The sequence below is a fragment of the Cucurbita maxima genome, unplaced genomic scaffold, assembly GCF_002738345.1.
Source record: "Cucurbita maxima cultivar Rimu unplaced genomic scaffold, Cmax_1.0 Cma_Scf00004, whole genome shotgun sequence".
NCBI lineage: Eukaryota > Viridiplantae > Streptophyta > Magnoliopsida > Cucurbitales > Cucurbitaceae > Cucurbita > Cucurbita maxima.
Window position 1 is genome coordinate 1,275,635 of NW_019272020.1, and position 12,124 is coordinate 1,287,758.

General features: G+C 35.9%; 2 protein-coding genes and 1 long non-coding RNA gene across 3 annotated transcripts; 2 read left to right on the forward strand and 1 right to left on the reverse strand.

The window, feature by feature from the left end:
• Positions 1–27: 27 nt before the first annotated feature.
• LOC111477966 lies at positions 28–719 on the forward strand. The gene is made up of 2 exons (XR_002717374.1): positions 28–135; positions 414–719. It is a non-coding gene; the product is annotated as an uncharacterized LOC111477966 (long non-coding RNA).
• A 2,833-nt stretch (positions 720–3,552) lies between these two features.
• LOC111477962 (phenylalanine ammonia-lyase-like) lies at positions 3,553–5,908 on the forward strand. Its single transcript, XM_023121987.1, has one exon. The coding sequence runs from the start codon at positions 3,630–3,632 to the stop codon at positions 5,763–5,765; it is 2,136 nt and encodes a 711-aa protein (XP_022977755.1). The 5' UTR covers positions 3,553–3,629; the 3' UTR covers positions 5,766–5,908.
• A 2,492-nt stretch (positions 5,909–8,400) lies between these two features.
• On the reverse strand, positions 8,401–10,693 carry LOC111477963 (phenylalanine ammonia-lyase-like). Its single transcript, XM_023121989.1, has one exon. It carries the CDS (start codon positions 10,591–10,593, stop codon positions 8,476–8,478), a length of 2,118 nt encoding a protein of 705 aa, XP_022977757.1. The 5' UTR covers positions 10,594–10,693; the 3' UTR covers positions 8,401–8,475.
• Between the last annotated feature and the right edge of the window lie 1,431 nt (positions 10,694–12,124).

Here is a 12,124-nt window from a genome sequence, read left to right on the forward strand (position 1 = left end):
TAAACACATATTTTATTTATCAAATTAATATATATATAAATAAAGGAATTTCCTTTCCTTTTCATCAATTTCTGTATCCCTCTCTCTCTTCCTGGCTTTGTTCTTTCTCGGTCTCGGCGATACAAATCTAAAAAGGTAACCAAAATTAATCCCTTTTTTTTTTCTTTTTAATTTCTTCTTCTATGTTTCTGCTCCTTGGATCGTCTTCTTCACCTCTTGTTTCGTAATTTTTATTTATTATTTTTATTTTCATATTTTTGGATTTTTTTTCCTCCTCTTAATATATTTCGTTATTCTTCTTCCATAGCATCTAATGGAACAGAATTTCCTTTTTATTTTCTTGATTTATTATTTTTATTTTTTACTAAAATATATAGTTAAATTAATTATAAATACAAATATTTTAATGTTAGGGAGTATAATTATGGGATACGTGGTGATAATTCCTCTGTGGATGCTTCTGTTCGTTGTGATTGTGGGCATTACTGTTTACCTATTCGTAAGGGCCCGTAGACGAAGGCAAGCGGCCCAAATTCCAATGTACTATGGGCCTCCTGCTCCCCCCTTGCAGGCCCAAGATAAGCCCAACTGATCTATCCAATTCCAACACTCCTCCAAATATGCTTTGTGTGATATTACGTTATATCTTGGCCTGTTGCTCTTTGCGTGAAACAAATAAATAAATGAATTTGGGATGAATCTTAATTTAGTTAATGTTATTTTAGCATATTGTTGTCTAATTTTGTATTATATTATATTTGTTCATTTTCATGAAGAAGTTTGAATTTCATTAGTCTAATGCTAAGTTTAAGAAAAAAAGAAAAGAAAAAACTCCGATCGCCCACCGACGCCATAGATCTGTCACCAGCCGTCGCACGAAGCCGTTATTCACCGCCGCACGGTCGTTGACGCAATCGGAGATTCTCGCTGGCGCCGGTGTACGCGAGTTGTCGGAGGTACAGATGTCAGCGTAGAGACACCCAAGTCCAGCCACAGGAGCATCCATGCCTAAAACCACTCGGCCTAACCCCCGCCCCACCATAGCCGAAGCCCAATTTTGGTTGTGCCCAAGCCTACTAGTCGCGCCTGATCCAACGACACTCGACCCGACCCGAATGTCAATCGACCTCTACGGGCATCCAGCATCCATTTGAACTAGTTCGCGCCTACCCGACCCGACCCACTCGAATGTTGACCGGTTCAGCCGTTCCTTTTTAGACCGGTTCGACACTATTTACAACGATTTTGACCTAACTGAGCCCATTTCAAATCAGTCTCTCCAAATTAGGCTATTACGGATTAGTTTTCAATAGTTTAGGTTGATTTAAAAACACCCTTCAACCCTTTGAGCGAAATGCGGTAAAAGGAAGAAAAATTGATGGACCGACTCCATCGTCTTCACCTCGTAGGAACTACGAGATCACCCCAAAGATGGTTTTGGTATTCAGAGGTCGCGGATCGACCACAGAACCCTGTTTAATAAGTGGAACGCATTAGCTGTTTGCTATCCAGTTGGACAGTAACGATTAGAGAATGACAATTACTCATTTTTAAAAATGAGCCTTTTTAAGACCAATATATCTAGTATTTCCAACCATTTTTAAAATATATTCGTAGGAATTGGATAAAAAAAATAAAAAGTTGGAAATAATATTAGTGTTTATAAATTAATTTAAAAAACGGGAATTAAATACTTTTATTTATTGGTGGAGTTACCGCAAAAACAATTAACAAATAATATCTCCACCAAGCCACGTCCACTAGCAATCCACTTGAATGACACGGTGCATGATTGTTAGCCGCCAGATATTATTTTATAATATGTTGAATCTTACGGTCAAGATTAATTTCAACTAATCTCCCTCGTGGTGGTCTTCAGCCACCATCTCACCTACCACCACATAACTAAATTTAGTTCGTTAATTTTTTACAAATAATAATTACAAAACAAATATTTTAAAAAGAAAATTCGTCAAATTTAAAACATGTTTCAATTACGGTCTTAAATACTAAAATTTTATTTTTGTTCTCAACTTCAAAATTTATTAAGAAAAAATTCTTGAAAAGTTATCTTTTTTGTTCTAATATGATTTAAATTATAAATGTAGGCTAATGTTCAGAATTATAAAAACATTAATAAATATAATATTTTATTTTATGTTATATTGTATTAAAATTATAGTATATACTTAAATATATTATAAATTATTATAAAATAATAATTATACAATATATATATATATAAAAATAATTTCCATAAATACACTAATAATAGTTTATATTCAGAGTGAGTACAACTAGTTTTATATTCATGATTATTAACTCAAAGAACTAATTTCTAAACCCGCTATTAAAATATATCTAAAGACTAATTAAACGAGAATATATAATTCGGAGATGTAGAACAAAAATTAGTTTATAATATGAAATATAATTTTATTTTCATCCGATATATTTAAAATTTTCAACCGGTTAAGAATTTCAAATATTTTTTTCTTAAAAAAAAAGATCTTTAACGTAAATTTTTTTGTCTCGTTTGGGTCGATGGGAAAGGAAGGGTGGGAACGGGTTTTGTTATCAAACTCATGTTTGTTTGGAGCTTTTAAAGTAGAAGCCGATTTTCTAAATATCAATTCCTATAGCCAAAAAAAATTTAATTGATTATCTAAATTAACTAATTTAGTAAAATGGTTAGAAATAATTAACCAAATATATTAATTTATATAAAATTTTCATAACATTTGTATGGAACACCAAATATAAATATTATATAATTTTTTTTCTAGGTATCATAAACAGAATTTTATACGCAGCTTTGAAAGAAAATCATTTACCTTTACCCCCACCACCAACCCTCCCAAGGAAGAAAGGGCTCCACCAAGCACTAAATTCAGCTCACCAACTCCCCCTCTCTAAATTATTGCTTCAATTACTCTCACCAACCCCCTTCCTCTCCACCCCAAACCCTTTTGGAGACGCATTTGATGGCCTTTTTGGTCATTTTGTCACATAAAATTTTATAAATGGATAATATCAAATGCTTCCTAAATTTAACACAAAAACCAAATTAATCAACGACTAATTCAATTACGCCATGCTTACATTTTATACTTTTTTTTTTTGCTTAATCAACAATGCCTTCTTTCTTCTACTTTCTACTAAACAAACAAAAATTAGGTCCCGTATTCTCATTTATATTTAAGATCAGTTATAACTTGTACGTTTATTTATACGATTCTTCATTAATGACAACACTCTACTAATAAATATTAATAATATCGATTAAAATTAATATAAATCTAAATTAAATTGAATTCATTTTATTATATAGTCTTAGCTTTATATTTAATCATATATTTAAAAAAATGTGACGAAGTATGAGGTTTGAAAATGAGAGAAGTTAGGTAACGCTGATTATTTCAAATATGATACACGCTTTCCAACAACCACCTCTTGTGTCGTTCTGCTTCCACCACGCTTCCCCTTGCTTACCACACCACACACGAACAAACCCACCCTGGTCTTCCTATTTAAACAACCTTCCCAGGCCTCCCTATCCCACACCTCACAAGTCGCTCATAACACCAAACCAATTCCACTCTTATATTCATTTATTCTTCTCTTCTAACATGGCACCCAGCCAGCAAAACAGTGACAGTTTCTGCACCATTACTGCTCATCACCCCGACCCACTTAACTGGGGCCTGGCTGCCGACTCCCTCAAGGGAAGCCATCTCGACGAGGTGAAGCGCATGGTGGAGGAGTACCGGAGGCCCCTTGTCAAGCTTGGCGGTCAAACCCTCACCATTTCCCAAGTGGCTGCCATTGCTACTAGGGACTCTGATGTAACTGTCCAGCTTTCTGAGTCTTCCAGAGCTGGTGTTAAGGCCAGTAGTGATTGGGTTATGGAGAGTATGAATAAGGGGACCGATAGCTATGGCGTTACTACTGGCTTTGGTGCTACCTCCCACAGAAGAACCAACCAAGGTGGCGCTCTCCAAAAGGAGTTGATTAGGTTTTTGAACGCTGGCATTTTTGGAAGTGGAGCAGAGTCGGACCATACTCTGCCCCATTCCGCTACCAGGGCGGCCATGTTGGTCAGAATCAATACTCTTCTTCAGGGCTACTCGGGTATTAGATTTGAGATTTTGGAAGCCATAACCAAACTCTTGAACCACAATATCACTCCTTGCCTGCCTCTTCGTGGAACCATTACTGCTTCTGGAGACCTTGTTCCTCTTTCTTACATTGCTGGACTGCTCACTGGCCGACCCAACTCGAAAGCGGTTGGTCCAAATGGAGAACGACTTGATGCCAAGGAGGCTTTCCAACAAGCTGCTATTCCTTCTGGGTTCTTTGAGTTGCAGCCTAAGGAAGGGTTGGCTCTTGTCAACGGCACTGCTGTTGGCTCTGGATTGGCTTCTATTGTTCTGTTTGAGGCTAATATTTTGGCTGTTCTGTCTGAGATTTTGTCTGCAATCTTCGCTGAAGTGATGCAAGGCAAGCCTGAATTCACTGACCATTTGACCCACAAGTTGAAGCATCATCCTGGTCAAATTGAGGCGGCTGCAATTATGGAACACATTTTGGATGGGAGTTCTTACATGAAAACCGCTAAAGAATTACATGAAATCGATCCTCTTCAAAAGCCAAAGCAAGATCGCTATGCACTAAGAACATCTCCTCAATGGCTTGGTCCATTGATCGAAGTTATTCGATTCTCCACAAAGTCAATTGAGCGAGAGATCAATTCAGTGAACGACAACCCTTTGATTGATGTCTCAAGGAACAAGGCTTTGCATGGAGGCAACTTCCAAGGAACCCCAATCGGAGTATCCATGGACAACACTCGTCTGGCCGTTGCTTCAATCGGAAAGCTCATGTTTGCCCAATTCTCAGAACTTGTGAATGATTTCTACAACAATGGGCTGCCTTCAAATCTCTCTGCAAGCAGAAACCCAAGTTTGGATTATGGATTCAAAGGCGCCGAGATCGCCATGGCTTCCTATTGCTCCGAGCTTCAGTATCTAGCAAACCCCGTAACAAGTCACGTCCAAAGTGCTGAGCAACACAATCAAGATGTCAACTCTCTCGGTTTGATTTCTTCTAGAAAAACCGCTGAGGCAATTGACATTTTAAAACTCATGTGTTCCACGTTTTTGGTTGCTCTATGTCAAGCAATTGACTTGAGACATTTGGAGGAAAACTTGAAGAGCACCGTGAAGAGCACAGTAAGTCAAGTAGCCAAGAAAGTTCTCACCACAGGCACTAACGGCGCACTTCACCCATCAAGGTTTTGCGAGAAAGATTTATTGAAGGTGGTGGACAGAGAATACACCTTCGCCTATGTGGATGATGCATGCAGTGGCACTTATCCATTGATGCAAAAACTGAGACAAGTTCTAGTGGAGCACGCTTTGAAAAATGGGGAAGATGAGAAGAACACAAGCACTTCAATCTTTCAAAAGATTGGAGTTTTCGAAGAGGAACTGAAAACCATGTTGCCCAAGGAGGTGGAAAATGCAAGAGTATCGTATGAAAACGGAACGTCAGGCATTGAGAACCAAATTAAAGAATGCAGATCTTATCCGCTATACAAGTTTGTGAGGGAAGAGGTAGGAACAGGGTTGCTGACCGGAGAGAAGGTGATATCTCCGGGAGAAGAATGTGAAAAGGTATTCACAGCTCTTTGCCAAGGAAAGATGATCGACCCAATTCTCGAGTGTTTGAAGGAATGGAATGGTGCTCCAATCCCCATTTGCTAGTTCAATTTACTCAACATAATTAAAAATAAAAAATAAAAAAAAAGAAAAGAAAAGAAAAGAAAGAGGCCTTAGCCTTGCTTATTTTCCTCGTATTAAATTTTTGGAATATTTCCGTAATTAATTTTCAACACAAATTTCTTATAGATTTTTTGTTCTTGTTTGATGAATGATTTGATTTTTTTTACGCTGCTGTTATTATTAAGAGGATACAGTATGTCGGCTCCATAAATCTCTTTATGGATTAAAACAGGCTTCTCGCAATTGATTCTCCATATTTTCTACAACTATACAAAATGCAGGCTACACTCAGTCCAAAGCAGACTACTCTTTGTTTACCAAGAGTAAAGGTACTTCTTTCACTGCAGTTCTAATCTATATTGATGATATTCTGTTGACAGACAATGATCTCAAAGAAATGCAATATCTCAAGACTAGTTTACTCCAGAAATTTCTTATCAAAAATTTAGGAAATTTGAAATATTTTCTAGGCATTGAATTTTCTCGGTCTAGAAAAGAAATTTTTATGTCTCAAAGAAAGTATGCTCTAGGCATCCTTCAAGACACAGGCCTTACACGAGCACGTCCAGACAAATTTCCTATGGAGCAAAATCTGAAACTTTCTTTAACTGAAGGAGAGAAATTGAACGGTCCAAGTAAATACAGACGGTTGATTGACAGATTAATATATTTGACTGTCACTAGGCCTGACATAGCTTATTCAGTTCGTATGCTTAGCCAATTTATGCATGAACCAAGAAAACCACATTGGGAGGCAGCTCTTCGAGTTCTGAGGTACATCAAAGGCACTCCTGGTCAAGGACTCCTACTGCCATCTGAAAACAATTTAAGATTACAAGCATATTGCGATTCTAACTGGGGTGGTTGTCACACTTCCAGACGGTCTATTTCTAGGTTCTGCATTTTCCTTGGAAATTCAATTATTTTTTGGAAGTCTAAAAAGCAGACTAATGTGTCCAGATCATCAGCAGAAGCCGAGTATCGAGCTATGGCAAATACTTGTTTAGAGTTAACTTGGTTAAGATACATTCTTCAAGACTTGAATGTTCCACTGTCCGAACCAGCATTATTATATTGTGATAATCGAGCAGCGTTACATATAGCAGCCAATCCAGTTTTTCACGAACGTACGAAACACATTGAAATAGATTGTCATATAGTTTGAGAAAAGTTACAAGCTGAAATCATCAAACCGTGTTATATTTCGACCAAAATGCAATTGGCAGATGTTTTTACTGAAGCTGTGGGAAGACAGCAATTTGACCTTTTGAAGGACAAGTTGGGTGTGATCGACATACACTCTCCAACTTGAGGGGAGTATTAAGAGGATATTTTGAAGATATATTAGAATATATCTCAGATATTTAGGGAGTTGTTAGTATAAATTTGATTAATTGTATATTTTATTTATTTATAAGATTTAGTTAGATATATTATTTTTTTCTATTTTTAGGTATTAGTTAATAGTTTGTATGTATTTAAACGTTATAAACCTGAATGAAGATAATACACTTTTCCAATTCTATTTTCTATTTCTATTTCTTAACCGTTATGAATATTGATACATGCATAAAAAATTAATTTTATTTTAATAATAATATTTAGTTTATGTGTTTTTATATTGAACTTTAAAACTACCATACATACAAAATGACAATTTCATATTGTAATTAATAATTTAATATTAACAACATTACATTTTAAATGTACTAATGAGATTTTAATATTTGAAGTTTAATATTAATATTTCATCCTATAGAGCTCTTATTGAAATGACGTTAATTTATATATTTTATAATTAAAATAGTATTTTTGTTAAAGAGAATAGTACAAATATGATAAATACTCATATTTTAAACAAATGAAATATTTTCTGATTTGGGAAAAGAGAGATAAATGGTTAATTTTGTATTAATAAAATCACAAAAAATCAAACATTTAATATATTTTCTGTATAGGTTTTTTAATTATTTATTTTGTTGTTAAAAAAAAAAATGAAACCCCAACTTTAAACGCAAATCCCTAATTTGTTCTTTAAATAATAGGTAAGAAATGACATCCTACCTTATTATTATTATTATTATTTATTATTTTTGTCAATTCTTTTCCTTAAATAAAGTTGACTTGTCAACATAAACATGCCTCGCCTAATTTCTTCCTTCCTTTCCCGCAAGCGTTGACGGTTGACCATCGAAGCCCTCTTTTGGTTCCAACAACCCCATTTCCTATATCTTATTATATTTGACTTTTGTATATCATATCGATAAATAAATAAAAGGGAGAAAATTGAAAGATTTTAAAACTTAAAATTTTATTTTCATTACTTTTTACTTATAGAAAAATAACCAAAGTTAGGGATTTTTTTTGCATTATTATAAAATAAATTTAGCTCCAAACACAACAGATAATACACATTTAAACAGGGAATAAAAGAGAGATTTTTTTTTTTGAATACTATATTGTAATATTAAAATCAAAAAATATTTTATAAGAGGATGAAAAAATGAGCCAAATGAATAAACCCAAAATAAAACTTAAAAGAGAGATAGAACACATTAAAAATAAATTGTAGAAATTATGTTATTAATTTGTTTCTTCCATAAAACAAAAATGAGAATAATTAAAAAAAGTATTTAAAATAGAAATAAAAACCGTTTAACAAAGACCGAAAGGCTGAGGTTTCCTCAGGAACCTAACATATGGGGATTGGCGCCCCATTCCACTCCTTCAAACATTCTAAGATAGAATCAATCATCTTTCCTTGACACAAAGCCGTGAATACCTTCTCGCATTCTTCTCCGGGAGATATCACTTTCTCACCTGTTACCAAATTTGTTCCCAATTCTTTCCTCACAAATCTATATAATGGGTAAGATCTGCATTCTTCAATTTGGTTCTTAATTTGTGCATTTCCGCTCTCATATGCTAACCTTGTATTTTCAACTTCCTTTGGTAAGACAGCCTTCAATTCCTCTTCAAAAGCAGCAATCTTTTGGAAGATTGAAGTGTTTGTGTTCTGTTCGCCATCACCATTTGCGAGTGCGTGCTCCACTAGAACTTGTCTCAGTTTTTGCATCAATGGGTAAGTGCCACTGCATGCATCATCCACATAGGCGAAGGTGTATTCTCTGTCCACCACCTTCAATAAATCTTTCTCGCAAAACCTTGATGGGTGAAGTGCGCCGTTAGTGCCTGTGGTGAGAACTTTCTTGGCTACTTGACTTACTGTGCTCTTCACGGTGCTCTTCAAGTTTTCCTCCAAATGTCTCAAGTCAATTGCTTGACATAGAGCAACCAAAAACGTGGAACACATGAGTTTTAAAATGTCAATTGCCTCAGCGGTTTTTCTAGAAGAAATCAAACCGAGAGAGTTGACATCTTGATTGTGTTGCTCTGCACTTTGGACGTGACTTGTTACGGGGTTTGCTAGATACTGAAGCTCGGAGCAATAGGAAGCCATGGCGATCTCGGCGCCTTTGAATCCATAATCCAAACTTGGGTTTCTGCTTGCAGAGAGATTTGAAGGCAGCCCGTTGTTGTAGAAATCATTCACAAGTTCTGAGAATTGGGCAAACATGAGCTTTCCGATTGAAGCAACGGCCAGACGAGTGTTGTCCATGGATACTCCGATTGGGGTTCCTTGGAAGTTGCCTCCATGCAAAGCCTTGTTCCTTGAGACATCAATCAAAGGGTTGTCGTTCACTGAATTGATCTCTCGCTCAATTGACTTTGTGGAGAAACGAATAACTTCGATCAATGGACCAAGCCATTGAGGAGATGTTCTTAGTGCATAGCGATCTTGCTTTGGCTTTTGAAGAGGATCGATTTCATGTAATTCTTTAGCGGTTTTCATGTAAGAACTCCCATCCAAAATGTGTTCCATAATTGCAGCCGCCTCAATTTGACCCGGATGATGCTTCAACTTGTGGGTCAAATGGTCAGTGAATTCAGGCTTGCCTTGCATCACTTCAGCGAAGATTGCAGACAAAATCTCAGACAGAACCGCCAAAATATTAGCCTCAAACAGAACAATAGAAGCCAATCCAGAGCCAACAGCAGTGCCGTTGACAAGAGCCAACCCTTCCTTAGGCTGCAACTCAAAGAACCCAGAAGGAATAGCAGCTTGTTGGAAAGCCTCCTTGGCATCAAGACGTTCTCCATTTGGACCAACCGCTTTCGAGTTGGGTCGGCCAGTGAGCAGTCCAGCAATGTAAGAAAGAGGAACAAGGTCTCCAGAAGCAGTAATGGTTCCACGAAGAGGCAGGCAAGGAGTGATATTATGGTTCAAGAGTTTGGTTATGGCTTCCAAAATCTCAAATCTAATACCCGAGTAGCCCTGAAGAAGAGTATTGATTCTGACCAACATGGCCGCCCTGGTAGCGGAATGGGGCAGAGTATGATCCGACTCTGCTCCACTTCCAAAAATGCCAGCGTTCAAAAACCTAATCAACTCCTTTTGGAGAGCGCCACCTTGGTTGGTTCTTCTGTGGGAGGTAGCACCAAAGCCAGTAGTAACGCCATAGCTATCAGTCCCCTTATTCATACTCTCCATAACCCAATCACTACTGGCCTTAACACCAGCTCTGGAAGACTCAGCAAGCTCGACAGTTACATCAGAGTCCCTAGTAGCAATGGCAGCCACTTGGGAAATGGTGAGGGTTTGACCGCCAAGCTTGACAAGGGGGCTCCGGTACTCCTCCACCATGCGCTTCACCTCGTCGAGATGGCTTCCCTTGAGGGAGTCAGCCGCCACACCCCAGTTGAGCGGGTCACTGGTGGAGCTCTTGCAGATGGGCTCGATGGGGGCCATTGTAATTTATGCAGAAAGAGAGAAAGGAAGTGGGATCCGAAAGAAGAAGCAGAAGAATGAAAGATAGTTGTAAGTTGAAGGAATCCGAGTGTTATTTGAGGTGTTGAGGGAAGAAGAAAGGGTGGGGGTTAAATAGATATTGGATCAACGTTGAGAGGAAGGTTGGTGGAAGCAAACAATGGTGAAGGTTGTTAGGCGAATGAGAAAGTGATTTTCAAAGGTCAAATTTGATGACTTCTACTTCAATTTTTATATGTTTATACCCAAATGTACTTCCTACCCACTAAACTAAACATGTGCTTCATATGTTTTCAAATTATTTATTTCAAATCATAATTCTCCTTTATTTTTTTTTAAAATAATTTTAACAACATAAAACTGTTTTTTTCTTTTCAAACTACATGCTTAAATGGGCAATGGTAATGTTTAATATATTGATATGAACCAAAAGACATCAATCATACAATATACTTCAATGAAGATGTGAAGAAAAGGTTGTCAAAATTATCAAAAGATGTTTCAATTCATGCCACATTGAAGAAGAATGAAGTTTGATTGTTATAAATTTTGGGTGGGTTACAATTTAGAGTTATTGTATTTCATTTATGTATTTTAAGACTTTATTTACCATAGGTTACAATTACATAATGGTTAATTATGGTCATTAAGTATCAATGTTACAACTCTTGGAATGACTTTAGTAGTTTCATTTTGAGGCTATATAAAGCCATGTATGTTGTATGTGTAAGGGACTTGGAAAAATATAGTAAAAAGAAGCATTTGTGCTCTTCTTTAGCCAATGGCTAAGTTTCTTTGCAATTCTATGTAGTTTAGGTTGCATGTAGAATCATTCAAGCTCGACATGATCAATCTTGCTTGTGGAGTGATTCGAATCTCATGGAAGTGTTCTTGCCTTGAGATATTTGATCAACAAGAATCATTCAAGCTAGACATGATCGATCTTGCTTGTGGAGTGATTCGAATCTCAAACAATGTTCTTGCCTTGAGATATTCGATCAACAAGGTAATCCGAATCTTACTCCCCTTGTAGTGGTTCCTTTCCTTATCATATATACTTTTGCATAATATAAAAAGAAATTAGATATATACGAAAATAACACCTTTTTTCCTATCTCTATTTAATTAAAGAAAAATTATAATAGAAATTTTATGTTATAGATATATAGAAAAATTATATTGGAAAATTTGTACATTTTTATTTTATTTTTGGATAATAAATTATTTAAGGAAAGCATTTAACACAAAACTAAAATTTTGAATTTCAAAATCATCATCCGAGCTACCTTAAATAAATAATATCCAATTATGGATAGTAATTAATAATTTAACAAAAAAAAAAAAAAAAAAAAACAGCAGCATAATCTATGGAATACCGTTTTTAGAAAAAAATATTTAATAAATAAGGACGTAATAAGGACATTGTAAAGGTTGGGCCAACTTTTTATTCATAAACCCTTTTTTTTCCTTTTAATTAAAATTTAGGTTAAATTAATAAAAATACTCTTTAATA

Bases quoted from the DNA above. Each gene is read 5' to 3' on its own strand.
- LOC111477962 (XM_023121987.1), top strand. From the start codon at position 3,630: ATGGCACCCAGCCAGCAAAACAGTGACAGTTTCTGCACCATTACTGCT.
- LOC111477963 (XM_023121989.1), bottom strand. From the start codon at position 10,593: ATGGCCCCCATCGAGCCCATCTGCAAGAGCTCCACCAGTGACCCGCTC.